The sequence below is a fragment of the Hippichthys cyanospilos genome, chromosome 12 (genome assembly GCF_059441005.1).
Source record: "Hippichthys cyanospilos isolate Australia breed blue-spotted pipefish chromosome 12, RoL_Hcya_1.0, whole genome shotgun sequence".
Taxonomy (NCBI): Eukaryota; Metazoa; Chordata; class Actinopteri; order Syngnathiformes; family Syngnathidae; genus Hippichthys; species Hippichthys cyanospilos.
The window spans coordinates 16,462,539-16,480,000 of NC_142380.1; the positions used below are offsets into that span (position 1 = coordinate 16,462,539).

At 42.6% G+C, this 17,462-nt stretch overlaps 1 protein-coding gene across 3 annotated transcripts in view; it reads right to left on the reverse strand.

Moving 5' to 3' along the window:
• Positions 1-4,104: 4,104 nt before the first annotated feature.
• Positions 4,105-17,462, reverse strand: part of chd7 (chromodomain helicase DNA binding protein 7) — an 85,071-nt gene continuing 71,713 nt past the window's right edge. For 2 of the 3 annotated variants that reach the window (XM_088429230.1, XM_088429231.1), the window contains exons 27-42: positions 17,173-17,262; positions 15,437-15,540; positions 13,867-13,996; positions 13,484-13,590; positions 12,699-13,119; positions 12,406-12,614; positions 11,310-12,269; positions 10,623-10,789; positions 10,135-10,383; positions 9,058-9,219; positions 8,736-8,969; positions 8,431-8,646; positions 8,199-8,339; positions 8,002-8,106; positions 6,851-7,031; positions 4,105-6,757 (exon numbers count right to left, since the gene is read on the reverse strand). In XM_088429230.1, the coding sequence (XP_088285356.1) occupies positions 5,769-6,757; positions 6,851-7,031; positions 8,002-8,106; positions 8,199-8,339; positions 8,431-8,646; positions 8,736-8,969; positions 9,058-9,219; positions 10,135-10,383; positions 10,623-10,789; positions 11,310-12,269; positions 12,406-12,614; positions 12,699-13,119; positions 13,484-13,590; positions 13,867-13,996; positions 15,437-15,540; positions 17,173-17,262 (4,465 nt within the window). In that variant the 3' untranslated portion in view covers positions 4,105-5,768. The remainder of the gene's footprint in view (positions 6,758-6,850; positions 7,032-8,001; positions 8,107-8,198; positions 8,340-8,430; positions 8,647-8,735; positions 8,970-9,057; positions 9,220-10,134; positions 10,384-10,622; positions 10,790-11,309; positions 12,270-12,405; positions 12,615-12,698; positions 13,120-13,483; positions 13,591-13,866; positions 13,997-15,436; positions 15,541-17,172; positions 17,263-17,462) is intronic. The other variant, XM_088429232.1, reaches the window with a different exon arrangement.

Genomic DNA, 17,462 nt, shown 5'->3' on the forward strand with positions numbered 1-17,462 from the left:
TCAGAGTAGACGTTCAAATTTAACCCTCCTGTTATGTTCATTTTTAAGGAAGATGAATGGTGTTCCGGGGTCAGTTTGACCCATTCATGTTAAATTACTCAAAAGAAGTTTGAAACAAAAAATCCCAAGAAACATTGTTCAAATTGTATTATTAACTCCCATTACTAACCATTCTAACAGTGTTCAGTGTAATGGTGTTTCTTTACAAGTAATGGGTTCAAAAAGGAAAAAAATATATTCAAACTTATTTAATTTTCACCACTTCTGAACCAGACAATAGAATTGTTATTCCTATTCCTCCAAACAAGACACTAATGTCAAAAAATGCTGAAATACAGTGTGTGTACGCTTTCCTGTACAGCTGTACTTGTGAGAACCAATTGGAGTTTTCTATGGACATGGTGAGGACATTTTGGAGAAGTGAGGACATTAAGGCCGGCCAACACTTGTTCAGACCTGTTTTGAGGTTCAAGAGTTGCTTTGCAAAGGTTTCAATTGGGTTAAGCAGTCATTTCTGATGGTTTAGGTTCGCGGCTATGAAATTCATTATGTCAGTGCATGTCCTCACAAGTATAGCCATACAAACGTGTGTGTGTGCCTGTGTGTGTGCACGTGCGTGTGTGTCTGGGGTGGCTGGTGGATTTCACGTTCCACTTCCTCTAGCAAGGCGATTAGGCCAGACGTCTGTCACACACACAGCCTACGCCGCTCCCCACTGTCTGCTGGGATAAACACACAGCCCTCAACAAAAACGCACACTCACATTCACCATTTTAGAAAACTGACAACACGTCGTGTCATTTTAACATTGCACAGTTGTCTCCACACCAGGAAAACGACAGTAATCTCTCTTAATACGACTACTACTATAATGTATGCTACCAGTCCCCTCCCAAAATTTAGGATTTTGGTTACAGAATTACAGTGGGATAAATAAGTATTGAACGCATCACTCATTTCCTGAGTAAATGTATTTCTAAAGGTGCTTAATTTTTTTTTTTTTACAAGTTGTACATATCAACTTGTGCGACTGACACTTGCAACGAAATAAAAAAAGTGGGCCAAAAATTAAACTATGTAAAATAATATGAAATAACACAGGAAAAAGTATTGGGCACATTTGCTGGAATTTATTTAGCACTTTGCACAAAAGCCTTTGCTGGCAATTACAGCTTCAAAACACCTCCTGTATTGAGGAACAAATCTTATACAATGCTCAGGTGGGATTTGGGCCCAAGCTTCCACAAAGATGAAAAAAAACCTCTCAGATGAACTTTGATTTTTAGTTCTTTTCTTAGATTTTCAATTGGCTCATGTCAGGTGACTGGCTGGGCCATTCCAGTAGCTTTATTCTCTGTCTTTGAAACCAATTGAACTTTTCCTTGTGTGTTTGGGATCATTATCTTGTTTCATCTTCATCATTTTGACAGATGGCAGCAGATTCTGATCAAGAATATCCCTGTATATTTGCCCATTCATCTTCCCTTTAATTACACAAAGGTTGCCAGTACCATTCGCTAAAAAACAGCCCCACACCATTATGTTTCCACCCCCAAACTTTCCAGTAGCTATAGTGTTTTGGGGGTGATGGGCTGTACCATTTTTCCTCTACACATGGTGAGTATGATTGTGTCCAAACAGCTCGATTTTGGACTCATCTGATCAGATCATATTCTTCCAGTACTTTCCTAGCTTGTCCAAATTCTCAGCAGCTTTAATATGCTTTTTGTTGAGCAATGGTGTGTTGTGTTGTGAGCATCCATATAGACAGTTCTGGTTGAGTGTATTACTAAAAGTTATTTTAGAAAATAATGTAACTGACACTTTCAAATCTTTTTTTTTTTTCGCTCAGCGCAAGTGATTCTTGGCTCTTGAACAACTCTTCTTACAGGTCTTGTCACTCCTGTCAGAAATCTTGCAAAAAGCTCCTGATCGCGGCTTGTTTATGGTGAAATGACCATCTTTTCATTTTCTGCTAATAGCTCCAACAGTACTCTGAGGGATATTTAGTTTATAAATCCTCCAATACCCCATTCGTTCATTTTGTTTCACAACGACAGTGTTGCACATCTCATGTCTTCCTCTTACCAATCATGAGGTGTTTCTTTCGTGAGACCTTGATAACGTGACAGCCTCTTATAGGCCTTCATTTGGGACGAAACCAATTTGCACCGATTGCTTTCCATTTACTGGTTGGTTTTGACAGGAGTTATGACACCCCGTGCTTGTTATGGAATTTCAGGTGTTCAATAATTATTTTCCTGCTCTACTTCATATTTTAGCACATCATTTATGGTAATTTGTGTTTTGACATCTTTGCATATGACAATATCATGTCAATAGCACCTTTAGAAATACGTATATTTACTCAGGAAATGGGTGACGCCTTCAATACTTATTTCACCCACTAGATTTTACTCATGCCAGTTCCTTTCAGTTTCAGCAAGTCTGAATTTAGCATTTAGCGTGAGACACTTGTTTTTTAAACCAAGGCCTTCGCAGGGGGTGTATTTTTTACACTACCTGCCCAAAATATCATATTTGAAATAAAATGAATACATTATTCATCAGGTTATTTCGAATAAGAGACTGTCTCAGGTTCTCCAGAAGCAAGGAATCCACATGCCTTGTTAGGTACAGTATGTGTAGAACAGCCTAAAGCTACTAACAAAGATGTGCTCATACATAATTATTTGCCTTCGGTTCATGTTGTCTGTGGCCTTTAAAGTGATGCAGCCCCCATCTGTTGTCAGTGGATTACAGAATGACGCTGAGACATGAGCAAGCTCAAATGAAGTCAGTATCCTTTTCCAAGCGCCACCTTTCTGTTAACACTCACCACAAAATCTTCACGGAGCATTTGTTGATCACGTAAATGTGAAGGCGACTTGTGTAACATGTACTTGAAAAGACAAAGTATTAGCGTCATCTGTTTAGAAGCGCGCACAAGAGAATGCCCCATTTCCTGGACCCGCCCTTGACAAATACACGCGCACACACAGGGACATGCACGCGTAGTGCACGAGCGTGCATGTGCGCACACACATTGTCTGGCTGTCAATTTCTATTTTGTAAACAACTCATGTGAAGGAGAGGCCATTTCTGAGTAGCGGCTACCACACACATGCGCAGGTTTTTTTTTTTCTTTTTATTATTATTTCACCATCTTGACCAGAGTCACGGCTGGTAAACATTGATTATTATTGTAAACATAAGAGTATTTGTCCCTCTAACTCCGTTTTTTTTTATTGTTCTTTTATACAGACTGCCCGCTTCATTATATAAAAGCAAAAATGAGACATTCTGCGAAAACAAAATTGTCCACAATACTGTTTTTTTGCTCATGACGTACCTTCGTCCAGTGGTTCTCAAAATGGAGTCCGTGGCCGGACTGCAGTGGGTCCGTGGGATAATTTAGGTAATTGATAAAAACATAGGCTATACTGTATACGACGTTCAGTTTCCAAAATATCGCGCATCGGTTAAGAAAAGCCTTATTTACGTAATATGTTTTAATTATTTATGTTTTAATCAATCTTCTCCGGAGTGTTTTTTTTTTTTTTTTGGGCATGATTGTCATATTTGTGATTCACAAGTAGCCTATATCATTCCAAGCGCTTCAAAATACCAAAATGAATGTTTCAATACATTATCTTTCGAGTGAGGCGATGTGGCGGCAGAGGGCAAACAGCAGAGAATGGCAATCTTATGAAACGAAGATAGCATTTCCTTCGTTTCTGTATGTAAACATACATACATACACATATATATATGTGTGTATATATATATGTGTGTATATATATATATATATATATATATATATATATATGTGTTCGTGTATACACAAACATTGCCCAATATCTCGCAATGCGTATCGTAATACACCTTTGCTGTATCTATCGCAAGTAAGAATTTCACTGTACATGATACAATAATTCAGTATTTTTGTCACTTTCTCCTCTTAAATTCAACACTTACAAGAGTTTGATGCATTTATTTGTTTTTTTTTTTGACTTTGTCAAAGAATGCTAATTTCCTTTCCCGCATGCGCTCAGAACGGAATCCCCAAATGTCATAATAAATGTAGGCGGAGACAAGCTGGAGTTTGGTTTCCTAGGCGAATATCATGATTCACTTTTATTAAAAGCATCATAGCTACAAGTCATCAATACATGATGTCTCAAAAAAAAAAAAGACAAAACACCCAAAAAGAAAGGGGAAAAAAAAAACAAGGAGAAAATAAAACATTTACATTGTAAGTCTGTAAACTTCAAGGCTAGATAAGAATTTTGAGGTAATGCTCTTCAGCTTGCTGGCTAAAAGTAACAAGTCCATTTTTTTCAAGAAAAAGTAGCTAAGTAATAAAGGTACCTGATTACGTTAACTCTTTAACACCAGTGCATCAACAGGAACAGAGTGAGACAAAATCAATTGCAGTACTTATTTGTCATCAGTTACAGTTTTAGGGTTTTTTTTTTTCTATTAATACGACACTTGTGGTTTATTCATAGAGTCTGCGTGTTGGGCAAGTTATGATGGAACATTCAAAAGCTGCCATAGTTATTGCTGTCTCAGCATCACAGAGATGTGACAAGGTGTGTATATATACTGGATATACGTGTGCTGGGCTGGCTGTGATAGTGAATGTTATTAAAATGGGATCTGTACTTTCAAATATTTGAAGCATGTGTGGCGCTTGCTTAATCTCGAGTCGCTTCAGACATTATTTGGAAATCGAAACCAATCAAGCGCCACTGTTGCTTTTCAAGTATTCAAAAACGGAAAAAAAAACCCTAACAAAGGAAGAAGAAAAAAAACAACCAAACAATGTCAACTCCATACTCATTTGTTGACCTTCATATCGTTAAAAGAACACGTTTCAGTCCTGTTCTGGCCAGGTCTGGTGTCAGTGTGTGTGACTAGAGTAATAGTCTTACTTAGGAGAGAGGAGCAGCAGGGTGTGACAGGCCAAACATCAAAATCCACCTCAAAGAATCCATCCCGTGTGGCTTCAAATCCTTTCCCACCCCCCCTCACGCCAAGCTGACCAATCGGGGCTTGGCTCGCCTGTCTTTGCTGTGCTACGAACTAGCTCCCTTCCAGGTGAGAGGATTTGGAGAGTGGCAGTGGAAAGACTCAAAACTGGCATTCAAACAGTGTGAGACAGGGACGGGGAAGGGTTAACGGCTTAAGGTTACTTTGTTTGTAGGCGTACAGCTACAGTGAGTGTAGTGGTAGGATGTGCATGTGTGTGTGTGTGTGCTAGTCAGGTTGGGCTGCTTATCCTCCTTAAGGGTCTGCCATGGGAAAATTACAGGAACAGGCTACACCAACTCCATTTCCCACAATCCTTTTTGGAGAATCCTTGGCTGACATTTCTTCGCTATAAGATGAGAACATCAAGCGGTCCGTACAAGCACGAGAAGTTGAACTAAAACGATGTTCAAGAGCTGAAAGCAGCAGCAATAATAATAATAATTATAATAACGATAGAAATAATAGCACTACTGGAACTTTGTGAAGACCAAGTGGAGATGCAAACTGGCCAACAGTCTTTGAACATGAGGTGAGCTGCGACTACACTGACAATCCAATTTAACTTAACACACACACCTCGCGACTCTCTGACACAGAGGAAATACAAGCCCCCAAAAAAACCGTCATGTTGGTAGAAGTGGCGGGGTGGAGAGAAGGGAAGAAAAGTCAAATGTGAGGAAACGTCCGCTGCCGCTGTCAGTTTGGGGTTTTGTTTCAGTCTGTCAGTCACTCTAATGGTCATCTTGCTCATCTGCTATCATCCCTCCATCCTCCACAAGCGATTCCTCTGCCTCACTTTTGTTCTCCTTTGCAGCTGCGCTCTCCTCAGCCAAGTCACTCTCCCCTCCTTGTGCCTCCTCATCCTCGTTCTCCGCTTTGAGGGCCTCGGCGTCGTCGTCGCCGCAAGTCTTGGCGGCCGCGGCGGCGTTGTCTCCCGGCGCTCCCGCGGCACTCTGAAGCTCAGCCAAGGCCGAGGGGAAGCCGGGCAGGCCGAGACCCCCGAGGCCCGGAGGTAGGAACATGGAGGGGTAGAGGAGGCCGGGGGCCATGGTGGAGAGCAGAAAAGGGTTGAATGCCAGAGAATTGGCCGACATGCCGGCGGCGGCGAGCAGGGCGGCGGCTTCGCCGTTGATGGAGGGGTCGGCCGTAGAACTCGTAGCCGGCATCGGAGGGGCTGCGCTCCTGTCGCTTTGGGATTTCTCCATCTTCTCTCCACCTTCCGCGTTCTCTTGCTCAATTTTCATCTTTTTTGCAAGAGTTTCTCCTTCGTTGCCATCGGCCGCACCCTCCACGACCTTCTTTTCTCCGCCCTCATCGCCATCTCCCTCGTCCTTGTCTTCTTCCTTTCTCTTCCGCGTGGCTGCTGCGGCTTCCTCGCCTTCTCCCCCGTCTCCATCCGCCATGCCGTTGGTGTTGCCTGACGCGGAGGCCGCCGCGGGGGTGGAGGCGGCGGCGGCGGCCGTTGCCAAATTTCCACCAAAGAGCCCGCCTAGGCTGAACATGTTTGGGATGGCTGCGGCCATGTTGGGCAAGCCTCCCATGCCGGGCAGCATGAGGGGCAGCATCGAGGCGGCGGCGGCACTCGCCGCGGCCTGCTTGGGGTCGGCGGCGGCCGGGAAAGCCATGAGACCGGCGGCCAACTGGAGGGACTGGAGAGACTGTAGTGAGGAAAGATCCATCCCTCCAAAGAGACTGTTCAGCAGCAGAGGATTGATGCCTCCTTCAAAACACAATCACAATGTTAGATTACTTCAAAAAAAGACCAACCTGAACAGTTACGCTAAATGTTGCAAGTGAATTGATGGTTTCTTACCAGCCGAAGAAGCGGCAGTCGCTAGCGAGGCCTGGGCAGCTTGAGCCGCTGCAGCCGCCTGAGCAGCGGCGGCCGCTTTGGCGATCTCAGATTTGGGCCGCCGACCCCGACGACGGACTCCCTCCTCCCGAACCACGGGACCCGTCAACAGCCGGTCAAACATGCTTTCTGGGAGAAAGCCCTGTGCAAATTCATATGTTGGATCAGAAAAAGTGACTTTCAAGTTCCAATTGTTCTACTAATCTCGTGATTCAAATGACTTGAACAGTACATATTTCATTACATTTTTTCAGTGAATGCAGTGAATTACATTCCAAAATATTTGGGCAAATATATCCATTTTCTTGAGATTGTAGTAAGTATTCCCAACAACGGACTTCTGTCAAACGGAAATTCCCGAACCCGAAAAAAACATGCATTAAATTTTCTACGACTAACGACCGATCCCTCGCAATGGAACTTCCGGTACCGGGAAACCAGACGCTATCCGGAAGCGCATACGGCGGAAGTTGCCGCTCCATACCACGGAATAACTCTGTCTGCTCTTCATTTTTCAATCTCCAATCATCAGAATCAAAACGGCCACATTTTAGTGACTCTTTATTTTACTTTACTATTGTTTTTTTACTCTTATTTTACTTGCACAGTTTATAGTGTGAACAATAGCATAGTTTGTTTGCAAGAATGAAAAAAATTTGGACGGAACTTGGAAGCGCACGTCAAAAATTGGAGCTGTGCAGCAATTGACACTTGCACAATCTGTCGTGATCGGTTTAAAGATAACCTCATCCATGGTGAATTTGTCAATGATCGAATGACATTTCTTAAGCGACTGTACATAGAGTAAAAACTGCTTCTGGAATTGTCCCGAAAAACACAGAGGAAACGCTACTCGGTGGTGCCCGAGTCAATACCAGCCAGAGAGCCACCGCATGACTTGGAGGAATGATTGCAACGCATTTTCAAAACTATGCGTGTGCGTTGTTAGGGGGCACAGAAGTCAATTCTGTGCAGCTTTATCGCAGAAATGTACATGCAGTTGAGAAGTCTGTATGTTTTTGCTGTATGAACTATACATAGGAAGGCCAGAGACCAGATTTGAACCTAACCCTTAAGGGGAAAAAAAAAAGAAAAAAAAAAAGCCTACTAACCGACTGTTTGACAATATCTGTCCAATCAGGTGCAATTGAAAATTCAGGGTTCTCCAATAACCATCGTGGAAGTTCCTTCATTGGGGGAGCCATGGCCCCACCCATCTAGAAGAAGGTAAGACAGTTAGTTAAAAGAGAATGGGGGGAAAAAAAAAAAAAAAAAAAACACCGCCTCAAGTCTTCATTTCATATTGTACCTTGCGGCCATTACGTCGGTTGACCACTGGTACTCTCTCGTCTCCTGTCAGGGTGTTGATGTCGATCTTGTTGGGGTTTCGACAGCGGTGACGCTTTTGCTTGGGCTTTGAGAACTGAGACAACAGTAATTCGTCGTTCTTCTATGGTAGCAATGGAGAGAAAAAAAAAACATGATTAAAAAAAAATAATCCAAAAACAGATGGTATGCATGAAAACAACAGTAATACGTACTGGTGTAAATCCGGACATGTCCATGGTATACGTAGGATGCTGCCTCAGCCATTCCCCAAGCTCTTTGTTAGAAACTGTTGCTTCCTCCTCCTCCATACTACCAGATGCAAGAGATCTTCCACTGGGGCTCTGCTCTGAGACCGTGATCGGTCTGTGGGCACGGGCAGCATCCTGCCCGCCTTCTGCACCGGAAGCCTTGGCCCCATCACCATCGTCCTGAGAATGGATACAATGTCATTTTGATTGCTGTTAACTGTAAGGAGCTGATATTGCGTGTGTAATGAAGACACAGCCAGAAAACACACCACTCCAGCTCTTTTGCTGCCCATGAACAGCAGCTCCATGCCTTCTACATTTTTCCTGCGTCCGCGCCTCCTCCTCATCATCGGCAGGTCAGCTTCCAGCGAACCGTTGGCTCGGTGACCAGTGGGCGGGGCTTGGTGTAACAGCTCCATCTGGGCCTTGAGGGAAGGGTTTGTCACCAGGGCACTGGGAAAGCCAGCCAATGAGGAAGCGCTCTTGTGTTGATGGTGTATACCCTGGGCAGCCAAAGTGAGCATTTTAGTTCATTCATTTCTTTTTCTTAAAAACTCCAACAACAAGCGAGCGTTTTACGAAGGGGCATACCTTGGTGAGATCTATAGCCTGATTCTGGGACTCCAATGTAGCGTGGCTCTCTCTCAGTTGTGCAACCATCTCCATCAGGTTGCGCCTCTTAGCTGCTCTTTCTGCCTCAATCTCGATCTTCCTCCTCCTCCTCCTCCTCTGCCGAGGCACCAGAGGATCGTCCTGCAACACCAAATCAACTATTATTGCTAGAGATAGGCCGGTAGCAATACCAGGTATCTCTGTCAGGCTGATTGCGGCCATATTTCAAGGTACCCGGTAATTTGACCGCCGACCTCTTGTGATTGATTTACTATCAGAAACTGAAAGCATAGTTGACAATGTTTTTGTTAGTTGTGCCCAGATAAATCCTCTTTTATGACAATTGGGGGACAAATACCTGCAATTAGAGCGATGGGGGCATTCTATCTTGCTCATTCCCAGGAGGCTTTTTCGAAGTTATTTATTTACTGATGTCCAAAACAAATGAACAGAATTGAAAATGCAAGCTAATGTCATATCCCTCATTAAACCGACAAAAACATAAGTTGTGCTTGTTGGCCAAAAACGGATCATCCTGGGAGGTGTGTCCCTTTAAATGGTGCATCAAAACAAGATAACAAATCTGTGTTGCTACAACTCTGGATGAATGCCAGATATTCCTATATGTTGCGGACAGGATATGTGTTCAAATAGTATTCCATTTTATTCTCTACATTTCAATTCCTTGAAGTTGTACGATCACATATTTTGGTTGGGATTTTTTTTTGGTCACGGGATTAATTGTGTTTTATTTATTTAAATAAATGTCACTTATCTATATAAAATGTGTTTTCCGAAAATAATTCCCATATATTTTATGTCATTTGAAGGAAGATGCTATATCGGAATATGAATACAACTCTTTCTTGGCTTAACAGAAATTTTAGCCGTCAAAAATAAAAAATTGAGTGCTTCAAACATCCCTAATTAACACTGATAATAAAGCAGGTGCAACCATTTCTGTCTATTTCAATACACTACATTTTTCTATTTGTGTTAAAAAATGCTCCCACAAGTCTTTGGTACTTTGCAATGGACAGATACGGGAAAACTCACATGTGGGGAAAGCGTTTTATCCTCCATCCCGCTGTAAGGGGTATGAATTCCAGTCATTGTCAGCTCGCTCAAACTTCGCCTCTGCAACGGGCTTTCAGATGCTGTGGCTACTGCTGCTGTAGATATTGTGGAGCCATGACCTGGCAACAGGTTGCTGGGAAAGTCAAAGAGGTGACGCCTGTTGACAGGCCACTTGCCCTTCAGGACAGCCTCACAAATGTTGTCCATCCTGTTAATCATAACTCGATCCTGAGATGTGGAGAAATGCTGAGTTAGATGACAGCCGTCATGAAAGAAAAGCAAAATTAATATGATCTTGCTTAAATTGTTAACTGCAGATGATTATATGCACTTCACTGCTGGTGTATAAATAGTGGATGTTCCAATAGTGTGGCTAAAATGATGATAGTCATTTAATAACCAACATACTGTAAGTGTTGAATGGCAGCGAGTCTCACAATGAGAATGGAGAATCTCACAAGACTAACCTTAGGCCAGAGCGTGAAGGCATACGTTCTGTCCTGTAAAGCCTGCAAAGCGGACGTTTCTGGCAGGTCATCAGGGCAAAAGCCATCTCTGGTTTCATCTCGCGCAGATGTGCTCAAAGAGGCAATGCTTTCCTCGTCAAAGTTCTTCTGCTCAGACAGAGCACTCGCTAAGAAAAGGTAGGAAAAGCCACATTTAATGCTTAATTAAAAAGGGCTTCGAAATTGTCATCAAGGAATACAAGCTCATTTTATATCTTGCCCCTGGTACTCTGGACCCATTTAAACTCTGTCAAGTCTTGAGGGGAAACCAGAAGTAGGCCTCTGACCAAGTGATGTCAAATGAAAGGGCCTGGAAAATTCACTTAGAATATGTGTATGCTTACAGTAGTTAACATTTTCATAGTTTATTAGAAAATGCAAAGAAGGCTATTTTTTTCTTACATATGGGCTACAAGGAAAATAACTCAATACTGCGTTAGAAAAAAATACACCTGTGCTAAACGAAATGTTGGTTCCAGTGACGTCACACCATTTGTTCCGAGTCCGCAAATGATCATTTGATTATCAGTTTGCTATGCTCACCGGAACGAATGAGCGAACGCCACCCATTCATTACAAGCCCTGATATATACATATTCCAATCAGAAGTTGTCCCTCACTATAAAGCAATAAAATAAATTCCCCCACCTTCTGCCTGCGATGATTTCTCTGATTTGTCATCTTCATCCATCCTCTCCTCCTCTTCTGGGCTTTTTTGTGCATCTGGCAACTTTGGAGATCTTGGAGACTTGCTGTCCTCCCTCTCCACTTGGTCCTCCTCCCCTGCAGCATTGTGACCTGTTGGGGCTTGAAGATCTTCTGGAACCTTTGGTATCATGTGGTCACTGGTAGTGTTAGCAGGAGCCACACTTGTCTTGTCTGCAATTAATTCTTCGCCTTCTTCGGTCTGCTTGAAAAGATGCTCAGTGACCTCTTTCATCTCAATGCTCCTCTCTTCTTCTGCTATTGGTCGAGCGTCTTCTTTCAAATCTGGCGCCGGTGAAGCCGTGGCCTGTTTCTCATCTTTAACCTCACTGTCTTCACTTATTTCAAGAGTTCCAGCCTTTATGCACATGACACCACTGGCCTCCTCTTCCTCAGTCTCCATTTTGACTTCAGTCATGACTTTTTCTTCCTCACTTTTCACTTGAGTTTCCTCTCCCTCCACTTTAATGCTATTAATAGCCATTTCGGCGGAGGCCGCAACACTCGCCAGCTCTGCGGGCGTCAGAAGAGCTGAAGGGCTGTTCTCTGCTGTGCCTAACCCACTTTTACAGAGCTCTCCCATGTTGACAAAAGCCCCTCGCTGGCTAGTAGCACGCTGGTGTGCCTCCAGAAAGGCCAAGGTGGGATCATTTTGGATGTGATAATCTGTTCGACTCACACCGTGCTTCGAGGCTCCAATAAGGAGGTCCCTGTCATGTCGGCCACACTCCCACCACTCTGGGAGATCTTGGGAGGGCTGACAGAGTTTGAGGCGTTCAGAGAGAAGCGGATGAGGAAGAACTTGCTCTCTGATGCGGCGAAGCAATTCAATACGATACAGAGTGCGGGAAGCACGTTCCTCTGTGATGGGGTCGATGATCAGTGTTGGGTCGGGAAGCTCTGCTGTGGCAGAAAGATACATTCATGTACTTTCGGGTAGAAAGGTCAAAGCCATGCCTATAGGACAGTACACTAACATTTTCAGAGGAGGTAAAAGGTAAATATTAGACTTTGTCGCATTAAGTGTGTAAATTGTTACCTGTGTCAGTTTTGACCTGCATCCGACAGACACGTTTGCACATTGCAATAAAGGAATAGTAGTATTTCTCCAGGCTTTCGTCTGTCTTTTTGTCCAATCGGGCAAAGGCTCTAAATTGTGTCCAGTCAAATTTCTGACGCTGGGTGTCAAAGACTACACCAAACGTGGACACAACACGGTAAAAGTCAGCTTCCTCGCGACGAGTCCATCTAAACAAACAAGCAAACAAGGTTAGAAAGGAGAAAAAAAAAACAAACAAATAAAAAGCCAGCAATGAAAACAGACTGTTTTACCTTTGTCTTCTTTCCTTGTAGTACATGGCTCCATCAGTCATCAGAGTGCTTGTGGTCATCACTGGTGATTCATCTGTTATAAATTGTCCGCTTTTAGCAAAATAAGCACTTCCTTTAGTTAGATATGGGGTTCCTTCAGCCATGAACACTGTTGCTGGATCTTGGATATAAGCTGCTCCTCCTGTTGCTTCCGTAACCATTGCAATGGTAGGTAGGAAATCGCGTCGTCGTCTCCTGCGTCCGTCGGGTCTGTTGAGGGCCTCCTGGCGAAGTTGCTCTCTGCGATTTGAACGCTGGTAGGCAGTGATGAGGCGCCGCAGACGAGCTGTCAAAGCTGAGGCAGCTGGCCAATAGAGTCGCCCGTTGGAACCAGCGGCACCACCCGTGGAAGGCACACCTTGACCATTTTCATCAGATTTACCTTCATGAGTGGAAATACAAAAGTCAACTTTAATGAAGAATTTCTATTAAGGAGATGAATAAGACAAAAAGATAAACCGGTACACTTGCTAAAGATTACAATAAAATATTTTATGTTGAGGCTCGTGAAGATGACCTGTGGGAAATAGCACAGAACTCAAATACCGTTTTATCACCAGATTCATTTTCTCATTTGTACTTTGAAGTTTTGTTGATTTATGAGGGAAAAAAAATACGTCAGCTGTAGTCACAGTGATGAACCTTTTTTGATCTGAGTAAAGTTTATATAGATTAATTTCCAGTTGCACTGCTGGAAAATATTTTCTTTTTCTGGAAAATGATTATATAATGCGATAATATAATACCCTCTGCTTCTCCTTCTCCAGTTTCATCGAGGGGAGAGTTGGTGAAATCATCCATTTCATCCTTAAAAGGCATCCTAAGTGGCTTGTATTCTGGATCCTCATCCTCACTGTAAATGGAAAGAGACGCAGGCACGGAGTACACTATTGTTATTTTAGCAAACATCTGGCTAAATTATACAATAATCTCAGGATCAAATTTACCTGATAAAGTTTAATCCTACATCGTGCTAAATTTCTGACACGATACATTCTTAAAACACTGCAGCTGCCTAAACTAAAAAATACTGTAGTTTGATTCTATGAACTACATGAAATATGACAGAAACGAGAAAGGAGAAAGACAGTACAAAGAGGGAGGGTGCCCAAAGATAACTGTCTCTTACCCTTCGGCGCCATCTGCCATCATATCGTTACCCCTCTGCTCGGCGGCAATAGCCTTGGCATCGGGCATACCCACCCTCTCCAAAAAAGACAGGGTGGGGTCAGCTCTCATGGAGTTATACTTTTCATAGCCTGAAAGGGGAATGTAAAATGTTTATGTTTGAATTATTAACAGCAATATGGACTCAGACGATAGATTTGAGTATAAGCCCAAACACCTCCCGCATTGTGTGACTAGCAAAGGCACACTTACACATATGTAGCCAGCGTCAATCTTAAATGAAAGACAAAAACAGCGGCAAATGGGTTGACCTAAGGAACCAGCTGCTGACAAGACAGCCTGTAAGAGTTTGTGTGTGTGCGTGTGTGTTGTCCGAGTGTGTTTGTCTCAATGAGAGCCTCCAGGTGCTCTGTTGTGTCAGGAAAAAAAATAGAAGGAGAACAAGAACAGGAAGAAGAAAATGTGTGTCATGGTGTCTGTGAAAGTGAACGGGTATGTCTATGTGTGTGTTTGTCCGTTAGGGGCATTCAGGCAGAACTTATTAGGTGTGCAGGATCCAACTGAGCCACATCAAGAAGAAAAAAAGAGCGGGAGAAAAAGTACAATGGGACCAAAAACTAGGGATTGAATGAAAATGTGGGTTGAGGGGAAAAAAAGAAAAAATAAATAAAATCAGAGGCCCAGCTTCATCAGGACTTCAGCCTCGTATTTAGTTATCTTCCATCCATCATGTTTGTATTAGGAAAGATGTGACTCGTTCCTAAATGTTTCTGTCACACTCATATACATCGCCAAACATTAGTCATTGGGGCCTTCACAGGCTAGTGCTCTTCGGTGTGTGCCAGTCTCTGTGTGTGCAAGGTGCTTTGTGTATTTCTGTTTCTCTCTGCATAAACAGTGTGTGTGTGTGTGTGTGTGTCTGTACCCCCTAAGGGCCTCCCTTGTGAATGGGGATTATGATTAACTACGGGTGAACCCTTTTGTATTCCTCTGTATTCCATGTGTGTTTGAGGGTGTGTCAGTCTTAATTGAATCATAGAGGGTGGCAATCCCAGGAAAAAAAATACGATTAACCAAATTAATATAAATTACGCTCTCCATGCACAACAAACAATGGAAATAATAACAATAGTAAACAACATCATTGGCATAAGTTACAGTGACCAAAGGTGGGTCATTGACTTATTTACATAATATATACTCTTTACATATTCATTACTTAAAAAATATTTAACAACATAAAGGTAATGGCTTTGGTTACATTGATGTATTTTCAACATGAACTTCTCTAGGAGAACAAGAGGAAGACACACCTCACCAGTGATGAACACGAGCCATCAATCACACGCCACAGAACACTGAGGCTGACAGCTGCGTGCCGCTGTCGCCTTGGAAACACCAATCAACTGGTGACTAGCCAAGCGGGTGGGATGTGGTGTGTTTACTGTTTGTTTGTTTTTGAATATGTAATATATTCCGGGATGGTTTTATGTGCATAAGTACTGTAAATGATTGTGACAATAAGGGACTAAATATTTATTTCACAGCCATTTCAGTATGGGGTTTCTTACCATGTTTGAAGACACCTATAAGCAGGGATTTGTCTGCCTCACTGTCCCACCAGTCTGCGGGGACCTCCGCATGGAAAGGTTGGGGAATCCAGACATCTAACTCACTGCAGAGCAGATGAAGAACACACCACATCACTGATTCCTGTCTTGATTTAATGTTTGATGTTGTTTAATCAATAAGCATTTCAAATTTACAACCTTTGAAGCAGTATGTAACAGCAGCACCAAAATGCATCATTATAAATCATTAGTCTTCACAGCATAAATTTGTTAAAGATTGTACACCATAACAGTTTGGACAAAGACTACCTGTAATAGGAGGGAAAAGGGGTACCAAATTAGCAAGATAATGTGTGACTGGCTGCTTCTAACCGCGCCAAATCTTTGGATATTCATCAGTAGTTAATGACTGGCATATGTAGTTACTTGTGCTTCCATTGATACCGAGGGCAGTCAGTTAAACAGTTTGGCAATGCCCAATACACCAATTGGATTTGCAGCAGAAAACTCGGTCGTGTATAAAATAATACACTGGTTCACTATGCGTGAAAATAATACAATATTTTCCATCCAACCAGCTCCACAGACACCTTCTGCATTGTGGAACCAAAATACAAAATCATCCTTTATGGGAAGAGACCACAATACACAATGTAAACAATGGAAGCTGAGAAACAGAGGGTGACAAGAGAAGAAAACAACACAGGAAAATTGTCCCTTATCTCGGAAAACAGCAGCATGCACACTTTGGCAACACACACTCAAGAGTGTGCCAAGACGGACGTGGTAAATCCCCCCGGCATATGTTGGCACGATGGCATCCCGTATGCCTGCTCTTGCTGTCTCTCACTTGAACGCATGCATGGCTATGGCAAAGTAACCATCTTGTGGGTAGGGGGGTTTAGGGGAGTGGCGTGTTGGCCATCAACACAAAGTACACGTGCTGTACATTATAAATACATTCACATCTGGGTGAAAGAGTTATGAGGGTTCTGGGGGTTGATAAGACCAAGGTGATCTGCAGACAGGACAGATGGTTAAAAATAAACTAATATGACAGAAGAGAAGGAGGATGCCGTGCACGAGACCGAATGAGGATGAGAGGTTAAAAGCAAATTGTTTAGGGCAGGTGCCAAAAGACCAGTGGCTTATCAAAATAAAAAAAAACAAATAAAAAAAGAAACATCCAACTTCCCCAAATAATTTTAAAAAGACCTTGTGTTAGGAATAGAGGCTGCCAAAGAGGCCACTTGAAGAGACAAAAATACACTCGTGTAATAATTCATGTCACGGTCATAAATAAGCCTTGTACAGCTCACTGTCAAGATGCTTCCATAGTCATTCATCTTATATGCAAAGGTCGCCATCTGTGAGTATTGGGGCAAATTATGTTAATTTCTGATCAGATATGATACTGCTGGAATAAAAAACATCCAAATTTGAATTTATTGGCAATTGCTACTGTTTGACTGCTTTTGCATGGAATGTTCCAACAACCACTTCAGAACATGATTTCCTTGAAGCAACTGCCCAATGACAACATTTAACCGAACCTGAATTGGGATGCTTTGTCATCCACAAACAGAATGATATCAAGTACTGTATTGCTATTAGGGATTAGTGGGGATAAGAACCAAATCAGCTGGGAAAACAAAGTTGGCTCAAGAGGGTGAGTATGATCAAATCAATAAATTTTGAAATATTTGTAGAATTTTTAAAATTTAAAGTATACCAACCTGGAGTCAGCTCCATCCAGGATGCGTTCTGCTTGATCTCCGATGACTTCCTGTCTCAGATAATACAGCATTCGCACTCTCAGCAATACCCTAGCAAAAGCATGAAAAAGTGGTTTATTGCTAGATGCCCATTAACATGGGGAAAATGCCAACTGCCAAAAATAAGTTTATGGGCCTTGATTACTTAATCTGTACTGGCTTATGGCCCCGCTATGGTCTACAAGAGATGCTTGAGTCTGTTCTAAATATAGCTCACAAGTGATGGGACATTGTACTTTCCATGGAATGTT